This window comes from Mustela putorius, unplaced genomic scaffold (assembly GCF_011764305.1).
Source record: "Mustela putorius furo isolate JIRA1106 unplaced genomic scaffold, ASM1176430v1.1 tig00000224_pilon_pilon_pilon, whole genome shotgun sequence".
Taxonomy (NCBI): Eukaryota; Metazoa; Chordata; class Mammalia; order Carnivora; family Mustelidae; genus Mustela; species Mustela putorius.
In genome coordinates, this window is record NW_025421321.1 from 30,336,320 (window position 1) to 30,358,582 (window position 22,263).

The window sequence follows — 22,263 nt, forward strand, 5'->3', positions numbered from 1 at the left end:
GTGGGAAAGAATAAAACAAAATCAGACAGCAGAGTCATGAGAACTGAACTTTACAAGAGAAATATTCAATATATCAGGTGATAAGGAATTTCAGCAAATTCTGAAAACTATTAAAAAAGAAATCAAAAGCTTTAAAACTAAAATATATAGTAACTAAAATTAAGACCTCAATAGGTAGCTTTAGTATTAGATAATATGCAGTTTTGTTTTTTAAGATTTTATTTATTTACTTGACAGAGATGGCAAGAGAGTGAATACTAGCGGGAGAGAGGGAGAAGCAGGCTTCTGAAGAGATCAAGAGAAACAAGGAAGATGAAAAAGCATACCCACTTATGTAAATGGAATCCCAAAAAGTAATGAAAGCATGAAGAGGAGCTAGATCTGAAGAGAAAATATGGCTTCCAATACTTATTTTTTAAAAACTCAAACCAGAATAAAGAATGAATCTCAAGTAAATACAAAAAGAGATACAGACATATTAGAGTAAAACTGCTGAAATCCTAAGACTAAAGACAAAAAGGAAAGTCTTAAAAATCAGACAAATGGAAAACAACAACAATACCTTCAAAGAAGCAAAACTGAGGGCTGACTTCACAGAAGAAACAATTTAAATGGGGGGGTGTGAATGACTTAATGAAAGAAGCAATGGTAACTACCAATCTGTAATTCAATATTTCATTTCAGTGTGTGCTTATATGAAAATGCAAGCATTTCTCTTCATTTTATGTTTTTAAGATTTTATTTATTTATTTGACAGAGAGAGGCACAGCAAGAGAGGGAACACAAGCAAGGGGAGTGACAGAGGGAGAAACAGGCCTCCTGCTGAGCAGAGAGCCCGATACGAGGCTCAATTCCAGAACCCTGGGATCATGACCTAAGCGGAAGGCAGACACTTAATGACTGAGCCACCCAGGCACCCCATTCCTCTTCATTTTAGATGACAAGAAAATACTGGCAAAAATCATCAAAAACAGAACCACACCAAAAGAAATGCTACAGGAAAAATGATCCCAGACAAAAGCCCAAAGATGAAATACAGAATACAGAGCAGCAATAAGTATAAATCTGAGTATTAACTTTATAAATTAAATAAGGTCTTAATTTTCAAAATCTAAGTAATTATAACACACTACAACAGCAGTATAAAAAATAAGAGTGGAATAAATGAAATTAAAAGTATTCTATGGCCTTGCTACTCAAAGGGGTTCCAAGGACCAACAGCATCAGCATCATCTGGAAGTTTGTTAGAATGAAGAATTTCAGGCAAAACTCCAGACCGTTAAGAGTTGCAATCTGAATTTTAAAGAAAATCTTCAGGTGACTCATATGCACATTAAATTTCCAGAGACACTAAAGTCTGGAAAGTACTAGAAATACTAAAACAGATTGTAGTGTGAGAAATTCATATAATTAAGAAAGGTTCTGGGAAAGAAGCAAACATGATAAACAGAGCAAGATGAAGGATTCAGTTTCACTTCTGTTGAAATCTGAGATAGGAACATACTTAAATAGAATGGGGCACCTAGGTGGCTCAGTGGGTTAAGCCTCTGCCTTCGGCTCAGGTCATGATCTCAGGGTCCTGGGATTGAGCCCCATATCAGGCTCTCTACTCGGTGGGGAGCCTGCTTCCCCCTCTCTCTGCCTTCTGCTCTGCCTGCTTGTGATCTCTCTGTCAAATAAATAAATAGAATCTTTAAAAAGAAAATGTCTAGCATGAAATTAAGAATATAAGACTAATGCTTTGAAAGTTGCTCAGGGTTAGAAATATACTCAAAGTTGTCTAAAAGATGATACAATCATGGTAGTATACCGAATTCTTACTTCAACTTCTTTATAAAATACACAGCAAAAGCCTAAACCCTAGGTAATATCCACACTTAAAGGATTAGAATAATATAAACCAGAGTAAAGAAGAAAATTTTAACAGGACCCCAGCAGTTCGCCAACTTTTTGTTTTTAGCATTCCTTTACATGTTCAGAGAGCTTATATTTATACTTTATTTCTTTCCATATTTATTGTGTTAGTTTATAAACAATAAACTCAGGGCAGGAGCGCCTGGGTGGCTCAGTGGGTTAAGCCCCTGCCTTCAGCTCAGGTCTTGATCCCAGGGTCCTGGGATTGAGCCCCGTATCAAGCTCTCTGCTCAGCAGGGAGTCTGTTTCCCCCTCTCTTTCTGCCTGCCCTCTCTGTCTGCTTGTGATCTCTGTCAAAGAAATAAATAAAATCTTTCTTAAAAAATAAATAAATTGGGGCGCCTGGGTGGCTCAGAGGTTTAAAGCCTCTGCCTTCTGCCCAGATCATGATCTCAGGGTCCTGGGATCAAGCCCCGCATCGGGCTCTCTGCTCGCAGCAAGCCTGCTTCCTCCTCTCTCCCTCTCTGCCTGCCTCTATGCCTACTTGTGATCTCTGTCTGTCAAATAAATAAATAAAATCTTTTAAAAAATAATAATAAATAAAATAAATAAATAAATGAAAAATAAACTCAGGGCACCTGGGTGGCTCAGTCACTGGGTGACTGCCTTCAGTTCAGGTGTCCTGGGATCAAGCCCCACCTTGGGCACCCTGCTCCGCTGGGAAGCCTGCTTCTCCCTCTCCCACTCTTCCTGCTTGTGTTCCCTCTGTCTCTGTCAAATAAATAAAATCATTAAAAAAAATTTTTTTTTAATTAACAAATTCATTGCCTGTTTTCTGTTAAAAAAAAAAATCAGGCTTGAGTCACAGTTTCTCAATTTTTAAAAATCTCTTTAGGGTTTGGCTTAATAGAAAAGCAATTGGATTCTCATTAACTGCTTCTGCCTTCTCTCTCTTGCCACATACTCTTTTTAGTGAAGTATATGAGGTCCATCCTTAAAATATATGAATATGGAAAAGGAAGTATTTAAATAGCTCTATCAGATAATTTTAGATAGTCTTCTTCAATAATACACCAAAACTCAATGACTGTTAATTTCTTAAAGATTAAGTTGCAATATGAAATCTAAAACCATTATCAGTACTCTGTTACATTAAAATCCATCAATCATGGGGCACCTGGATGGCTCAATGGGTCAAGCCTCTGCCTTCGGCTCAGGTCATGGTCTCAGGGTCCTGGGATCGAGCCCCACATCGGGCTCTCTGCTCAGTGGGGAGCCTACTTCCTCCTTTTTCTGCCTTCCTCTGCTTACCTGTGACCTCTCTCTGTCAAATAAATAAATAAAATCTTAAAAAAAAAAAATCCATCAATCGATCTCACTCCCTGAATAGAACTTTAGCCCATAAATGTGTTTGTAACATCATGCAATGATGTTATAGAAAATACTGGATCAGTAAGTTACACAGATCTTTCCAATGTGGACATGTTTCATTACAGAATATCAAAAAATTATATCATTAATATTCTCCTCAATCTCATAAAACTCTACTAGGCAGCTGTCAAACTCACAGCAACAGGTACAATTTTTCCAAAATTCTAATTTTTTCTTGAAAGCTCAATTTTATCTCTGGCAACTAACACTGTCTTTTTTGAAATGACATGCTTGCTTCATTCATTCCAGAAAATGTCTGCCAAATACCCAAATTTGGATAACCTTTGAGTCATTCTTGCAAATAAAAATTGTTTTGTTTCATGAGAAAAGCAGCTTGTTCGGCTTAAAACTCAATCATATGATCGCACTTCCTTAAGACAACCATCTTACACTGCAGTATGTAGGAGAAAAGCTTTATATGTACTTCTCATTTCATCACAGCATATATGAAGCATACACAAGTGTTGAGATTTAATAAAATTAATTATCATTGCTTCATCAAGGACGTCACTTGTCAGACAGCAAGTGCTTGGCAGTGAAGATTAACTACTTATATACCACTAATGTGGGAAGCAAAGGCAAAAGAAAAATTAAATTTCCTTACTACTCATAACCCATTGACAACTCCTTGAAACAGGCAGAGTAACATTCCTTTCCTCAAGGAACTCAGCTGCTTCCATGTTAACACTTTGCTAGGGGCAAAAGGCAATCTTAGCTTAAGACTATCCCAATACCTCACCCTCTCCCCTACCCCCAATCCTGTAAGTTTTAACATACAAAAATTCCTTTGGAAACTTCTTTTCTCTCTACCCCGTAAGATACAGGTTGACAATCATCCCCCAAGAACCCACCGAGATACACCTACAGGGTCTCATGACTAAGGTTTCATTAGACAGTAAGAAATGACCTTTTCCTGGGGTGCCTGGGTAGCTCAGTCATTAAGCGTCTGCCTTTGGTTCAAGTCATGATCCCAGGGTCCTGGGATTGAGACCCACATTCGGCTCTCTGCTCCGCAGGAAGCCTGCTTCTCCCTCTCTCACTCCCCATGCTTGTGTTCTCTTCTGCTCACTGTCTCTCTCAAATAAGTAAAATCATTTTTAAAAATAAATAAAAAATAAAGTGACCTTTTCCTAACAATAGCTAGCCCTCTCAAGGTCCTGGAAACCTTGATTCCAAAATTCCTTAGAGACTTAACACTATCCCTAACCCCCTCAGAACTTGAAAGCATATAATCAGTCACTCCTCGTGACCCCAGTACAGCTATTTCTGCTCATGGATCCTGTCTTCATGCTTTAATAAAATCAGCTTTTTGCACCAAAGATATCTCAAGAATTTTTTCTTGGCCATCCGCTCCTAACTCCAACCGTTTCTATATCACCACAGCCTTATTTCCTGCAATGTGGCTATCAGTGAAAGTATCAACCAAAAGGCAAGTAATGTCTTATCTCTCAGACCCCCCCCCAAACCCTCCCTGAGACCCTCAAGGATCCCGAGATCATACTCTTGAGAACCACTGATGGAGCCAAATGAAAGTAAAGTTTGAATAAAAGGGTATATGAAATAAAAGACATCCTGACTGAAAAGAAGCAAGCAGAGGCACCTGGGTGGCTCAGTGGGTTAAAGCCTCTGCCTTCGGCTCAGGTCATGATTCCAGGATCCTGGGATCGAGGCCCTCATCAGGCTCCCTGCTCAGCGGTGAGCCTGCTTCTCTCTCTCTCTCTGCTGGCCTCTCTGCCTACTTGTGATCTATGTCTGTCAAATAAATAAATAAAATCTTAAAAAAAAAAAAAAAGAAAGAAAGAAAAGAAAAGAAGAAGAGCAAGTAAAACAGATTTGAGAGTTAATTACATGGAGAAATAAATCTATGTATCTGTGGTCCATGATTTTCAGCAAAGGTGCCAAGACCAGTCAGTGGAGAGTATCTTTTCTACCATGGCTGTTACAACAACTGGACAGCCTCATACAAAAGAATGAGGCTGAACCTTACCTCACACTATGTACAAAAAATTTGACGCAAAGGCCTAAATATAAGAACCAAAACTATAAAACTCTTAGAAGAAAACAGGGTAAGGCCTTGTGATTTGGGATTTAGCAATGGATTCTGGCAATCAACAGGACACCAAAGTCCAAGCAACAGAAAAGATAGATAAATTGAACATCATTATTAAACATTTTTGTACAAGGATCTCTGGTGGCTCAGCCTGGCTAAATGTCTGTCTTCCGCTCAGATCATGATCTCAGGGTCCTGGGATTGAGTCCCACATCAGGCTCCCTGCTCAACAGGGAGCAAGCTTCTCCCTTTCCACTCCTACCCCCACTGCTTGTGCTGTGAAATAAATAAAATCCATGGCAAGGGCTCTTTTGTGTTTCATGGGCGCCTGGGTGGCACAGTTAGTTGAGCAACTGACTCTTGATTTCGGCTCAGGTCCTGACCTCAGGGTCACCCAATGTCAGGCTCCACACTCAGTGGGGAGTCTGCCCAAGATTCTTTTCTCCCTCTTCCTCTGCCCTTCCCCCGACTGCCCTGTTTCTCAAATACATGAATCTTAACAACAACAACAACAACAACAAAAAGGTGCTTCAAAAGACACTATCGAGAAACTGAAGATAATTCACAATATGGGTGAAAATATTTGCAAGTTCTATCTAATAAGGGACTTCTGTCTAGAATATATTAAAAACTCATACAAATAATAAAAAGACAAATAACAATTAAAAAGTAAGCAAAGGGGGTGCCTGGGTGGCTCAGTGGGTTAAGCCGCTGCCTTCGGCTCAGGTCATGATCCCAGAGTCCTGGGATCGAGCCCCACATCAGGCTCTCTGCTCAGTGGGGAGCCTGCTTCCCACCTCTCTCTCTCTGCCTGCCTCTCTGCCTGCTTGTGATTTTTCTCTCTCTGTCAAATTAAGCAAAGGATCTGAAGGGTCATTTCCTCAAAAGAAATAAAACTACAATGAGATAGCACTTAAACCAGTAGGAAGGCTAGAATATTCAAAATAACCAAATGTTTGCCTCTGTATTCCCATCCATTAAAAAAAAAAAAAAAAAAATCACCAAAGGAACAAATATTGATTTGAAAACAAACAAACCAGTACTGGTGAGGATGTGGAGAAACTAGAACCTTTACAATGGTGAGGGGAATATAAAATGGTGCAGTACTTTTGGACAACAATCTGGCAGTTTTTGATAAAGTTAAATGCAGTGATTAGCTGATCTAATGATACCACTCCACAATACAGACCTAAGAGAAATGAAAACTAAGTCAACAGAAAAACTTTTTTTTTTTTTTAAGATTTTATTTATTTATTTGACAGAGATCACAAGTAGGCAGGCAGAGAGTGGGGAAGCAGGCTCCCTGCTGAGCAGGGAGCCGGATTCAGGGCTCAATCCCAGTTGGCTCCCCCAACAGAAAAACTTTTTACACAAATGTTCACAGAAGCATTATTCACAATATCAAAAAGAACCTAAATATTGATTAACTGATGAATGGCAAAACAAAATATGTTGTAACCATACAATGAAATAGTATTCAGCCATAAAAATAATGAAGTACTGATTCATGCTCCAGCATGGATGAATCTTAAAAATGTACTAAGTGATGGGCACCTGGGTGGCTCAGTGGTTTAAAGCCTCTGCCTTCAGCTCGGGTCATGATACTGGGGTCCTGGGATCGAGCCCCACATCAGGCTCTCTGCTCGGCAGGGAGCCTGCTTCCCCCTCTCTGCCTACTTGTGATCTCTGTCAAATAAATAAAATCTTTTAAAAAAAATGTGCTAAGTGAAAGAAATCAGTCACAAAAGACAATATAATTCCATTTCTATGAAATGTTCAAAATAGGCAAATACATAGAGAAAACAGACTTGCTTAAGGGTGGGAGGATGGAGGATTTTGAATGACAGTTGAAGGGTATGGAGATTCTTTTTGAGGTAATGAAAGTATTCTAAAATTGACTGCGATGATGGTTGCATAACTCTGTGAATACAGTGAATAAATATGTACGGTTGGGGCACCTGCGTGGCTCATTAAGTTAAATGGCCAACCCTTAATATCCAGGGTCATGAGATCTACCCTGCAACAAGCACCATGTTCAATGGGGGAATCTGCTGGAGATTCTCTCTCTCCCTCTGCCCCCTCCACCCCACCTCCCCACCCCATTCACCCACACTCTTGCTCTCACGCTCTCTCTCTCTAAAATAAATAAACCCTTAAAAATAAATAAATAAACAAAGGTGGCATTTCAAATCACTGGGCAAAAGATGCGAAGACCAATGAGTAACAGTTTGGAAAAGCTAATGTTAGATCCCACTTCATAACTTAGACCAAAATAAATTCTAGACATTAAAAATTTAATAAATCCATTAAAGCTAGAAAAAATTTAATCGAGTATCTGATCTCAGAGTGAGAAAATCCTTTCTAAATAACAGACCATTCACTATTGTAATTCAGGAACCAATTATGTCCATACAAATAACACAATAATCCTCAATATCCAAAGTCTAGCAGAAACCAAGTAGTTTGGAGAGCCCAATGTGGGGCTCGATCCCAAGCCCCCAAATCATGACCTGAGCCAAAGACAGAGGCTTAAACCACTGAGCCACCCAGGCGCCCCTGTCAGCATCTTTTTTAGAACTTCCTACGATGATCATATATATCACAACCGTAAGCACCAAGTAAGTGAAACAGGGAAAGCACCGGCCAATGTGAAAATTATAGAAATTTCTATAGATATTATAAAAAAAAAAGTGGTCACTGGTGACCTGACAGTACAGTTTTAAGCAAGAGCAGAAGCCAGATTTCAGAAGCTTCAGGAGAACGTAAGACACTGGAGGAAAAGAGATAGCTTAAGAGTAAGGTCCTTGAGGAATACAAGAAAATAAACCAGAGACAATTCTTTGTGAAGTTTCAAGAAAGTCATACTATGTTTACTATTCTATTAAACTTTACTGAAATGACCATTTTTCCAAATCTAATCAGTTAAAAAAAAGTTGCTCAGAGAACAACTAAAATTTTATCAAATTTCCATGAAGCTTTCTCCAATCTTACCTAAACTCCTCCCACTGCACTTCAGCTATTTTATGTTCTTACGGAATTTACCACTTTCCCTCTCCCTCCCTCCCTCCATCCCTCCCTCCATCTCCCTCTCTCTCTCACACACACAGTTTATCTTACACTGGCACTTGAAGTGTTTATATGTATTTTATTATCTTACTACCTTAATTACACTTGATAGAGATTTTGTGAGGATTAAATATCATCTCATTTCCAAGTAAGGAAGAAGGAATTAAGAGGTTAAGGAACTTAACCAAAGCCAGAGATCTAATAAATGACAGGAATAGCATTTTAATTCAGGTCTATCAGATTCCAAACATCAATCTCTCAACTACCATTCTACTGCCTCATCTTTACTGGACTCCAACCTTCCTTAAGAGGAGACATACATCTAAATGTATTTCTCTATCTACCACTGTGTCCAGCAAAATGCTTTACACATGTTAAACGTTAATGAATTTTTAATATATTGAATATTTAAATAAAGAGTGAAGTTTTTTTTTAAAAAGTGAAGGTAAAAGACACACAAAATAATGTATTCGGTAAATAGAACATTAAGAAAGAGTTTTCAGGGGCGCCTGGATGGCTCAGTGGGTTAAGCCGCTGCCTTCGGCTCAGGTCATGATCTCAGGGTCCTGGGATCGAGCCCCGCATCAGGCTCTCTGCTCTGCAGGGAGCCTGCTTCCTCCTCTCTCTCTCTCTGCCTACCTCTCTGCCTACTTGTGATTTCTCTCTGTCAAATAAATAAATAAAATCTTTTAAAAAAAAAAGAAAAAGAAAAGAAAAAAAAAGAAAGAGTTTTCAAGGGGCGCCTGGGTGGCTCAGTGGGTTAAAGCCTCTGCCTTCAGCTCAGGTCATGATCGTAGGGTCCTGGGATCGAACCCCGCATCAGGCTCTCTGCTCGGCAGGGAGCCTGCTTTCCCTCTCTCTCTGCCTGCCTCTCTGCCTGTCATCTCTGCCAAATAAATATATGTTTTTTTAAAAAATAGTTTTCAAAAAAAAAAAATGGTTTTCAACTTTCCAATGTGGGCCCACCAGAAAGGCTCCCATAAAGAGCAGAGAGGAGGGCCATTCTGCCATCAACAAGATAGTGACTGTCTAGAACACACCATCAACATTCACAAGTGCATCCACGGCAGTGGCTTCAACAAGTCTAATTGCTGGGCACTCAGAGATCCAGAAATATGCCATGAACATGAGAACTTTAGATGTGCACAGACACCTCGCTCAACAAAGCTTTCCAGGCCAAAATAATAAGGAATGTCACATACCACATCCATGTACAAATGTCCAGAAAACATGAAAATTCACCAAACTAACTATATACTGGTTACCTATATACCTGTCATCACTTTCAGAAATTACAGACAGGTCAATGTGGATGAGAACCAATCCCTGATTTCAAGTTATAAACCCACAAAAAAGTATTAAGTTTTCACTGTAACATAATGTACTAGATATCCATGTGTTTGCTGCCCAGAAACAATCTCACCTTCTTCATGGTCACAACATGCCAAATTTCTTTGTGAGAAATATTTTTTTTTAGCGCTGAGGTTTAGGTGGAATCAGTTTCAGGAACTGGGTTATGATTAGTTTAAGGCAACTGAAGTCCACCCACTCTGAGCTCTACTTCAGCAGTAAATCCCATGACATGTAAGGCAATGATATATATAAAATGCCATTCGCCATGAGGTTTTGGAAAAAGCTTCCCTGTTCTTTATACAGGTTTCAAAGATTCTCTCTTTTCCTCTGTGTTGTACAAACATGATTTACAAACAGTGTGGTATAAAGATGATGAAGTAGCTATTTCTGCTACCCATGAGAAGGACCAAACTGAGGTCAAACCAAGAAGTACAGAGAACAAGCCAAAAAGGAATGAAGTCTTGATAACGTTCTGAATTCATGGATTAAGAGTAGACCACACCCAAAGTCAGCACAAACCTCAAATACTTAGTGGGGTGCCTGGGTGGCTCAGTGGGTTAAGCTTCTGCCTTTGGCTCAGGTTATGGTCGCAGGGTCCTGGGATTGAGCCGCGCATCGGGCTCTCTGCTCGTCAGGGAGCCTACTTTCCCCTCTCTCTCTGACTGCCTCTCTCCCTGCTTGTGATCTCTCTCTCTGTGTTAAATAAATAAATAAAATCTTAAAAAACAAAACAAAACAAAAACCTCAAATGCTTAATTATAACTTAAGGGGTAAAATCCCTTTTCCACCAAAGGAGCTGTTCTTTTCCTTCTGGTCCTTGCAACAGAATCCTACCTGGTTCAAAAAGTAATTCCCCGGGGTGCCTGGGTGGCTCAGTGGGTTAAAGCCTCTGCCTTCGGCTTGGGTCATGATCCCAATGTCCTGGGATGGAGCCCCACATCGGGCTCTCTGCTCAGCGGGGAGCCTGCTTCCTCCTCTCTCTCTCTGCCTGCCTCTCTGCCTACTTGTGATCTCTGTCTGTCAAATAAATAAATAAAATCTTAAAAAAAAAAAAAAGTAATTCTCCATCTCCCATTTTTAACACATGGGTGTAAATATCAAGGGATATTCACAAATTAAAACACACACAGACACACCCTTTGACAAAATTGGGGTTTCTTTTTTTTTATCAGTGAAGTACCCTTTTATGAGTGAAGATGGTAAGCAAAATGTCACAAAAGGATTGACAGTATATAAAATATCCAAGTAGATTCAGAAAGCAGGAAAACCCACCACATCCAGCCTACCCTTGTCTTCTGTTCCATTACCCACCTACAGTGATCTTAAGATTTTTCACACATTTTAACAAGTACTGATCCTAGTATTACTAGTACATGCACTATGAAACTTAGTTAATATGACAGATGACTGCAACCACAGAATTTATAGTCTTGTAAAATGAAAAGACATAAAACAAGTAAACAAAAAGTAAATACCTAACTCTAAACTGTGGTAAATGCTACAAAGGATAAGAATCAGAACTACTTCAGGGGTACGTGGCTGGCTCAGCCAGAGGAGCGTTCGACTCTTGATCGTGGGGTCATGAGTTTTAGCCGCGTGCTGGGTATGCATAAACTTAAATTTAAAAAAAAAAAAAAAAAAAGAACCAGAAATACTTCAGAATGGATGTTCAAGAAAGGCCTCCTTGAGAAAGTAACATTTAGGTTGAGACTTGAAGGCATAGTAAGGTGATAAATTCCAGGCATATATAAAGGCTCGTCATTGCAGCAAATAACATCTGTGAGAGAAGCAAAGCAAGGAAATGAGGTTAGCAGTGGCTACATCACAAATTGTGGTAAGCCATTCCACTCCCCTCATTCCCAACAACTATTCCAAGCAGTTAAAGGCCCAATTCAATCTTCCACCTTCCTTGAAACCTTGCCTAATCCACTTAAACCAGAATTAACCTCTCCATAGTTCCTTTGTCAGCTTTTCATGAATTTTCCAACTCCCATAGTGAAGCTTCTCAAAAAAAACAAAAGAATTGCAAGCAAGTTTACTGGTGAAAGGTACACTCAGCAGAAGTATAAACTAAATTCTAATCCTAACTTGGCTACTTAATAGCTATATAGCCTTGGCTAAATAATTCCATTTCTCATGAGTTTCTGAAGTTCAATGAACATATGTGAAATTACACAATGTTCAAATACCTTCAGAAGTAATTATCATCAGTGTGTTATATACAATTCAACACAGTATTCTAACTGCACAAGCACTGAAATACCACCTCCCATAATATGCACACATTACATGTAATACTTGGAAGAGTTTCAGCCTGTGTTGCCTTTTGAGCATGTATTATCATTAATGGTTTTCAAGCTTTTTTAAAGATTTTATTTATTCACTTGAGAAAGAGAGAGAGAAAGAACAAAGGAGGAAAAGGCTGAGGGAGAGGGAGAAGCAGACTCCCCACTGACCAGGGAACCCAATGCAGGACTTGATCCCAGGATCAGAAGATCATGTCCTGGCCCACGGCAGATGCTTAACAATCTAAGCAACCCAGGCACAAGCAGCTCACCCTGTTCTCCCCAAAAGAAACCTTACACAGAACTCCAATCTATAAAACAGATCAAAATGAGCTTTTCATTTTAAAAAAAGGGAAGAGGTACTGAAGTCTCCTTCACTCCCTTCAAATAGGGACAATTCCATTCCAAGGACCAGTTTTTAAACCAGAGATCATTTCTGAAAATCCTGAAGAGGAAAGAATTAAGGACAAGACCCTGTGGCTTGCCACCAGTCAAGTCCCTCTAGAACGACAACAAAAATACATTTCATCTTCTCCATCAGGACATCAGATTCAATCACACTGAATGTAATCAAAAAGGTCATACCTATAGTAGTGTTTCCATGTTTTATCATACTGGTTTCTAAAGCAAAGGGAAAAAAATGACATTTGTTTAAGTTACTTTGTGCCATGCCAATTTTTTTATCATCATTTCACTCTCTAAGTGACTGTACAGTAGTGAAGTTTCTCTTCTATTTCCCAAAATAAGGGGGGGAAAATAACCCAAGACAATACTTGGCAATTTCTGCTCCCCAGGAAACTTAGCTAAAGCTTCACAATCACATACAACCATAGCTCTATCACCTTCACTGGATGCAATATGCTCAGACCTTGAGATTTTAACTCAACACCACTAACAAAACTCTCATTATTCCTCACAAATCTACAGATTAGATTCTCTCTTAATATATGATTTATCCTACAGGTTTGGGGACTCCTGTTAAAAGGGAAAATAGAAACAAGGTACCATCAGAACAGAACAACTTTCTGCTGACCACCATTATGCCACTCTACAAAGTGAGCCCACTATCCCCTTAATGATATTCTTTACTTTTTTTTTGTTTTGAAGTTTTGAACACAACTTCAAAATCCCTATCTGTCTTAGCATTTTCTTAAGTCTAAATTTATTCTGAGCTCATATTCTTATACTTCTACATTCATCATTAGGTACTGAGCCTTTCAGTAATCAGAATATGGTTCATGAGTCTGGCAGCAAAATTACCCAGTATAAAAAATACCTATTTTCCTATTTTGTCTTATGGTGGTTCAGAACCAGCACATTGCTAGAATAGTCCCACAGACCTAGGAGTCAAACACTTTAAGACTATGAAGCCTATATACTGATGCTCTATTGTTAAGTTTTAGCACAACTGTCAACTTCCCTTCCAGACGTGCTGTATGAGCTATTCAGTAATCTGACTTCACAGACCATGTTCAGGTAATATTCAGACAATAACACAAAGAATTAAAAAACCCAAATGCCGGGACGCCTGGGTGGCTCAGTTGGTTAAGCAGCTGCCTTCGGCTCGGGTCATGATCCCAGCGTCCTGGGATCGGGTCCCACATCAGGCTCCTTGCTCAGCAGGGAGCCTGCTTCTCCCTCTGCCTCTGCCTGCCATTCTGTCTCCTGTACTCACTCTCTCTCTCTCTCTCTGACAAATAAATAAAATCTTTTTTAAAAAGAAAAAAAAAAAGAAATACAGAATAACATGTAATTAGCTTTTGGGGCACCTGGGTGGCTCACTCAGTTAACCAGCTGCCTTTGGCTAAGGTCATGATCCCAGGATACTGGGATCAAGCCCATCAGGCTCCCTGATCAGCAGCAAAATCTGCTTCTCCTCTCTCTACCCCCCCATGCCGCTCATGCATGTGCACTCTGTCTCACTCTCCCTCTCAAAATATTAAAAAAAAATAAAAAGAACAGTGTGTATAAGGAAAGCTATATATAAGGAAAGCAAAAACAACTTACGAGACATTTTCTTAAAACAAGGACAATTTCTTTGATAAGCAGTTTCAGATATTCCTTTTTTTTTTTCTACATTATTTGATTTTCCTGGGGGAGAGGGAGGGGAAAGCAGGTTTCTTTTCCAGAAACAACAAAGCTACTTGCATTCTTTTGAAAAAGACTAAACATCCTGGTAGAGAAATAATTAACGAAAGGAGTTAAGCTTTCTCCTGCCACCAACACTACAGATGACACTTGCCCAACATGTTCCAAGAATTTAAGACAGATTATAATGAAGTACTCAGTTTCTGGCTGAAGTATGCTGTAGCTGATGATTATGTTATATCATATCTACTGCTTTTTATTATCCTATTCATGAATCACAAGGTATATGCTCCAATACAAGAAAGCTCGTCAAGGCACATTACTTGAATCAGAACTCTTTTGCTTGAACATTAACTCAAACAGTATATATATGGGAGACAGCACCAAAGGAGCTCTAACTTCAGTGCTAGAAAACCACCATGGCTTCCATATCTTCACGGAGCTTTCATGTCGACAGTTTCCACAAATCTGTCCCAATTCTCTTCTGCAAACAACTGCCTTTATTTCCTCAATGTTTCTGCTCCCTCCCACCAGCTTCCTAAAGCACCCGCTCTCCTTCAGCAGCTCACAGATACTTGGCCCTTCCCTTCAAACATTCTGACAGAGGAGAAATTTGACTGATCAAAAGCAGCCCCACCAATCCATCAGGTCAGGAGTCTATCTAGAATCCAATCAGCAATGGCTAGAGAAGTAGGTTCTTTCAGCAGATAAAAGCAACCTAAGTTTTCTAGAAGAGGTTACAGCTAGAGCAGGAAGAGAAACCAATCTTCAACAACTACAGTAAGGGAAGTGAAAGAAGCAGCCAGGTTCACACCACATCAACTGTCAATTAACATATTTGGAGAATGTTTTAACTCCTACTATGGAATTTGAGGGGAAAAAAAAAATTAACAGGTGTTAATCACAATAAGGAGCAAAAAGTCCAATTGTTTTTCTGGTATATAAAGTCCTAAATAAAAGTAATTCAGTCAAAGTTCATGTCACAGACACAAAGCTCACAGAATTTTGAGTTCAAGCCCCACACTGGGTACAGAGCTTACTTTAAAAAATATAGGTCATTATTGACTATAGGCCCAAGGATACTGATTTAACTAGGCAATCACATCCTTCTTTTACAAAAATCTTTCCTTAACTAAAATATTTACCTATTCTCTGTAAGGCACTATATTAGGGGCTGGGAAAAAAAGAAAACAATGGCCCCTGAGTCTAAGGAGTTCTTCACACAGCAAGGAAAGTGTTAATTTAAAAAAAAGAAAAGAAAAAGGAGGGCTAAAATGTACATATATATCATAAACTAAAGGATATTAGTTATTTTAGGAGAGGTTGGGAAAGATTTAAGAAGGCCTCACCAAAAAAGTGAGATCTGAAGCTAGGAAAAGTAGTTTGGGTCAAATTGTGCTATGATATATGTCAGGTTAAGAAGTTAGAATTTTATTCTTCAACTACTGAAGATTATGACAGTTTAAGTAGATAATATGATAATCATATACTGTGTTTTAGACAGGCAACACTGCAGAAGAAGCTGCACAATATGAAACATTTTTTAAAGACCTATAATTAAAAACACCCAAATGGGGGAAAACAAACAAACAAACAAAACAAAACAAAACAAAAAAGAAAAAAAAAAACAGGAAAGGGGCACCTAGCTAGTTTGGTCAGCACAGCATCCAACTCTTGATCTCAGGGTTGTGAATTTGAGCCCCACAATGGGTGCAGAGAGACCACATTTTTTAAAAAAAGGGGTGGGGGGGCTCCTTGATGCCTCAGTGGGTTAAAGCCTCTGCCTTAGGCCCAGGTCATGATCCCAGAGTCCTGGGCTCTCTGCATAGGGCCCTCTGCTCAGCAGGGGGACCTGCTTCCCTTCCTCTCTCTCTGCCTTCCTCTCTGCTACTTGTGATCTCTGTCAAATAAAGTAATAAAAAAAATTTTTTTTTTTAAAAGAGGAAGGGGGCAGGAAAAAAATGTATGCTGTGAATATGACCAACAGTTGCTACAGTTAATAAATGGGCAACTCTTGTAAGGTAATTACCCAAAACATTAAAACCTGAAAAGCTGAAAAAGAACACAGGCAATGTATTAAAGAATGCAAATAGCCAATGAAAATATGAACGTTTAGGGGCGCCTGGGTGGCTCAGTCATTAACCATCTGCCGTATGCTCAGGTCATGGTCCCAGATTGAGTCCCACAATCGGGTACCCCACTCAGCAGGAAGCCTGTTTCTCCCTCTCCCACTCCCCCTGCTTGTATTCTCACTCTCAGTGTGTCTCTGTCAAATAAATAAAATCTTAAACAACAAAAAAAGTGTGTTTAAACTTACTATTAACTGGCTATTACAGTTTTTGCCAAAATAACACCTTTTCAAGGATAATATTCAGTACAAGTGCCCATATTGTACAGATAATACTTAAAGAGTGGAAATCAGTGTATCTTTTCTGAACAGCAAGTAAACAATACAAACAAAAGTATGTTTATATTTCTGACACAGGGATAACTTCTAGAAATCTATCTAAAAAAACAGTAATGTAATTAAAAGATTTATATACAGGATGTTCATGTGTGGATTTATTTATAACATAAGAATTGGAAACAAACACAATATGAAAATATTAAATTTCGTATAAAATGAAATACAATAGAAACAAAAAGTACATTTTCAAGAAAGGTTAGTAAGGAAAATGAGCAAACAAAACATTGGGCAAAACTAGTAACATTAGGGCGCCTGGGTGGCTCAGTGGGTTGAGCCGCTGCCTTCGGCTCGGGTCATGATCTCAGAGTCCGGGGATCGAGTCCCGCATTGGGCTCTCTGCTCAGCAGGGAGCCTGCTTCCTCCTCTCTCTCTCTCTGCCTGCGTCTTTGCCTACTTGTGATCACTCTCTGTCAAATAAATAAATAAAATCTTAAAAAAAAAAAAAAAACTAGTAACATTAAACATTAGGTGAAGTTAGATATTAAACTACATATATCTCATTCTTAGAAATATAATTGTGTACCACAAATATTTCAAAGAATCAACAGGAATCATCACTGGATGATTAGATCTATAATTCTTAGTATCTCTATGAGCATATGCAACCTTTATAAGTAAGAAATAAATAAAGTAAAGAGGCGGCTCCACCCCTTTAGTGAGGTTTCGCTTTGACCTTGGTCAAGACATTATTGGAAAGTTTCTGACTCTTTCTGAAAATATAAAAATTATTAATACACACTATCTACACATTAGGAATACTTTTACATCAGATATATAGACACTATCATTAAACATATAAGAAATGTTACCATGTTTCATGAATACTGTGCTAAAGTTCATTGACAGTTATCACTGACAATGCCATAAAGTACTAGTCTCTAAGTTATACCATAAAAACATACAAACTGAAATTATGCATACTACTTTAAATACTAATTGGTTAAGTGATACTTAACTAGATCCCCAAGTAAATAATTCATAATTTGGCGCTTTGTGCTATAAAATCGTATTTCCAATTTTATGAATCACTTCAAATTTTAGCATTACAGGTCAACCAAAAAATACTGTTACTAATGATTTAATTAATTGGTGCCTATATATTTATAATAATATATATAATTATATATGTAATATATAATACTTAAAAACTCTAGAAATGCATAATTTATTAAAGGACTCATTGCTAACTATACTTAGATTCCATTCAGCTACTTAAGGACCACTGCTTTTAAATTCCTACTACAATTAATGGCATTATGCCTGAAATTGTGAAAATACATAAAAATATACTAATATTTTATTCTGTCAAACAGTATACTCACAATAATGTCTTCCATTCAAACAGATCATCATAAAGTTTACACAGCACAGCATAACTTGTAAGAGCATGGCCTTTTTAGCCTGACCTGAGATTAAGTCCTGTTCAGATTCTGATTCTACCAAATATAGTCATGTGACTCTAAGCAAGTTATATAAACCCTAAATCTTGGTTCTCTTATCTGAAAAGGGTGACAGAGTACCTACCTCAAAGAGCTGATAAAGTACTCAACACAAGCTGCTCAATAAAGTATTCTGCTTTGAAAAATAATGCAAACAGAATTATTCTGCAAATACTGTTATCACAGTATCCTGAGTTCAAGCTTAGACAGGATTAACTAAGCAAGTGACAGGTGACCTTTATCTGGCAAACCACTTAGCCTCTCTGAGATTTAATTTCTTTAGCTCTAAAATTTAGATACCAATACTTGCTCCTGCCCATCTTCAAAGATAAGGAGGAGGGACAAATAAATTGTCTAATTTAAATGCTACATTTGGCAAACTGTAATTTACTAAACACACCCATAGAACAAAATCTATATTTAAAACCATTTTCATTCTCTCAGAGAAACTGACTTTACCAAGGGAAATAATGACCTCAATTTACTACTGAGATAGCTACCATGATGGCCCAAAGCACAACTTCACCTCCAACCTCTTCTCATCAACACCCAGAATTGGACTTAGTAAACTAGTTCACAAAAATAGCTAGAAAAGCTGCAAATATACAAATTCAACAGAATAAACACAGGAATATAAACTTAAAATTATTTCCTAAACTGAATGCAAACCCACAAACTGCAGTAAACAAATTAACTAAATACAATCCAAGCTTTCAAAAGATCCTTATTAAAAAAAGAGCACTGAAGGGAAAAGAGAAACTTAAATGTTAGTATTTTGAGATTGGTTACTCTAACACTAAAGCCAAACATTATTTAGAAATATAAGTTTTAGGGTACCTGTCAAGACTATTTAAAAAGGGGATGTGGGGGTCCTTATTATGTGGTTCTTAGCCTGGCTCCTTGGACAGGCTGCAGTGGGGTCCTTAAACCACAGGCAAAAGTGTGCTTTTATACCTGTATGTTTCCATGGTAAGAGTTCACAGCTTCAAATTCTCAGCAGGACTAGAGGTATAAATGGTAATATTAATTCTCTCACCAAAAACTGATGACAAACACAAGCTATTTATAATCTTTTGTTACCAACTTTTATTTTAACTAAATTATGGTGTGCCAGATTTTTAAATAAATATTTGAAGTCCCTACCATTATCAAACCCTCTGCGCATATCAGATATAAAGCAGTACTACCGGCATTAGGTCTACCCTTTCATTTAAAGCACAAAATTTTCACATTACACCAGTGTGTCCAGGCAGACTTCTTTTAAGTTTCACCAGTGCTGGTAAATTTGATAAGAAATAGGTTTTTGGTAAATTTTTTTCCTTTTTTGGTTAAAATCTCATGGGGAGTTATATTGAGAGATGAGTTCTGAACACATTATTTGGGGACTTTAACTCTGAATTTCTAATCAAGGATGAGTGGATGCTCATCTTTGCACAACCTCTGGGGGAATGAAGGTATAGACTTAAGAGTTATTGTGAGAAAGATTTTTTAAAAGATCCATAACCTACTTCAATTCAACAGGTTTTATCGAGTTCCAGCCATCAGGATTCCACCCATCAGGATTCTACCCAGGAAGGATAAACGTTACTATAATGAGATAAAGTAAGACCCTCTGTTCTCTAGAGACTTAAACTCTTCTGTTTGGGATACAAGAACTGCAGAAAAAAAATAAAAGAGAACAATTTTACAAGTAGAGGGAGGAAAAAAACAACTTATAATAGTCGGATATAACCTACCAATAAAATTGCTGAATTTAGAAAAAAAAAAAGAAAAGGAAGCACCATTATGAGGTTAGTGTTTAGAAAGCAAATTTTTAAACTGAGCTTTAAAGGAAATATTAAGAAATTGTCCTAAGTATTTTTAGAGCCCACTGGCTTATAAACAAATCGGAAATCCTTATTTGTTCATTAAGACAAATTTCTTAGAGGGTCTGCAGGGCCACATTTTGTGAACCTGGTTCCACTAACTGCATACAATTAAAGGTAATAAAAGCTCAATTCTACTTCAAGATTCTCTGCGTTTCTAAGTTTCCATAAATCCACTGCATTTTTTACTGCTTCTAAACAAAGTTCTAGGGGTTTCCCAAATAATTCAATAAGAACTTTCATGTCTCTTTTCAAGAGATAATAAAGATTAACAAACTTTAGTTTCTTTAGATACTATATTAAGGGTAGTTTTCCTAATTGAGTTCAAAATAACTTAAAACTCCAAATTATTAAACCAGTTTTTCCTATATTAAAAGCAAAGATATGCTTTTCCTAATAAAACCATAATCACACAACTTATACGAGATATAAAACAGTTTACTAAAGTAAGTAGAAGGGCTTCACCTACATAATCACCATATCATAAACCACCTGCACCAAAAGTAAAAGCATCTCAAAATGAATACAAATAACCCTAAAATTCTAGGAAAATTTAGAGTAACAGAAATTTGGGAAAGTTCAGTCTAAATATGTGCAAAACCTGCTTCCACCTGTCAGAAAGTAAACACACAGTTCAAAGTAAACTAGAACCATTCCACTTTTATTACTGCCTTGCGTTATTGAAGTAAAATTCAAACACACAAATAATCAAAATTCAAACGCAAACAAGAGGATACACTTTACAAATCCATTGTCTTAAAGAATCATATTAGAAAATAGTTTGGAAGTTTTTGGAAATAATAGAACACAAATCCAAAACCCACATAAGCGGTTTGTAAATGATCATTTCCTCAACAATCAAGTTATTGTAAATTAACCTTTTATCTAATACACCTCAACCAACTAGGCCTTTGGGCCCAGAAGTAGTGAACTTGCAACACAGCTTGTTTCTCTAGGATCAAATACTATCTTCCAAGAGTCGGAAATAAAAGAATCTGCCTTAAATGTGTGTGTGTGTGTGTGTGTGTGTGTATGTATCAGTGTACGGTCGTTAATAATCAGAAGTATACGGAATAAGGCCTTTCCTTCCAGGAGACAGGCCATGACTATCCCGGGATAGTATCTGTAGTACAGTGCTCTCCTTAATAAAATTTACCATTAAAACGACGAATGGTACGCTAAGAAAAAACATCATTAACTTAAAAAAAAAAAAAATAGGAATGAAGGTTCTAATCATGACTACCACAGTTCATTTTCAGCTATTTCAGGACTGGCAGAAAGGCTTAATACACCCACACAACCCCAAGAGAGGGGAAAACCAGCAACCTCCTCCTAGGGAGTTTAATGAAAATTAGCAGGTAAAAGAGGCCTCCTCAGCAGCACGCTGAAAATCAAAGAGGGCGGCCGGAGGGCCGAAGGGTTCGGACTGCGGAGGAGAGCTACGTCCTCGGACCCCACCTCCCTTCACCTTCCCGGCAGGACGAAAAAGGCGAAGGCTCATTAGTGCCTTCGTTAATTGACACCTGTAATGAGGAAACTTTCCGAGAGGTAAGACCGCCCAGGCCCGGCCTGGCCGGAGCTCCGGAACGGCCCCCTCTCGGGCGCCCAGGTAACCGGGCCGGGCTGGGCCCGAGGCGCCTCGGCGGCCGCGCCACCGCGCACCTTCCCGGGGCGCTAGGCCCGCACGCCGCCCGGCTCGGCCGTCGCCTCCCACAGGCCGCGGCAGTCCCGGGGAGCTGCGCGGGGTCCCCAAACCGTGCACCCCCACAGGCCGCCGCCGCGGCTACTTACTTTCATTTAACACCTCCACCAGGTCTGCGCAGTTCTCGCACATCGTTCGGCCGCCGCCCCCCCCTCCCCCGCTTCGGATCGCTCTGACTGATCCCGACCGGCGGGGGGGAGGGGAGAGAGGCGGAGGAGGGGGCCGGCCGGCCGGCGGGGCGGGGAGGCGACGAGGGCGGGCGGCGGCAGGGACGGGGCGGAGAGCAGGAGTATGGGGGAGGGGGCCGGCGGTCCCCGGAGCGGGCGGGGGAGAGGAGGGGGGCGAGGGGAGGTGCGCAGGCCGGAGGGGCGCGGAGGCGCCGGCGGCGGGGAAGGGGGGGAAGGACGGGGGGAGGGGAAAGGGAGGGAGGGGGCGGGTGGGGAGAGAAGCAGCAGAGTCACTTCACCGACCAGACGCCGCGGCCACCGCTGACGCCGCCGCCATTTTAATAGAGCGTTCGGGCTGCGCTCGGCTCTTTCCGCCCGAGCGAAGGGGCCGACGAGAAACGCCTCGCGCTCTCATTCCTCCGCCTCCCGCCCTCTCTTCGCCTCCCGCCCTCCCTCCGCACACACGCCGCACGCTCCACACCCCGCCGCGGCCGGC

General features: G+C 39.5%; 1 protein-coding gene across 3 annotated transcripts in view; it reads right to left on the reverse strand.

Moving 5' to 3' along the window:
- USP34 (ubiquitin specific peptidase 34) overlaps positions 1-22,054 on the reverse strand; it is a 247,719-nt gene extending 225,665 nt beyond the window's left edge. Inside the window, exon 1 of one of the 3 annotated variants that reach the window (XM_045077883.1) lies at positions 21,690-22,054. In XM_045077883.1, coding sequence (XP_044933818.1) covers positions 21,690-21,732 — 43 coding nt within the window. In that variant the 5' untranslated portion in view covers positions 21,733-22,054. The remainder of the gene's footprint in view (positions 1-21,689) is intronic. The other 2 variants (XM_045077882.1, XM_045077881.1) reach the window with 2 other exon arrangements.
- Between the last annotated feature and the right edge of the window lie 209 nt (positions 22,055-22,263).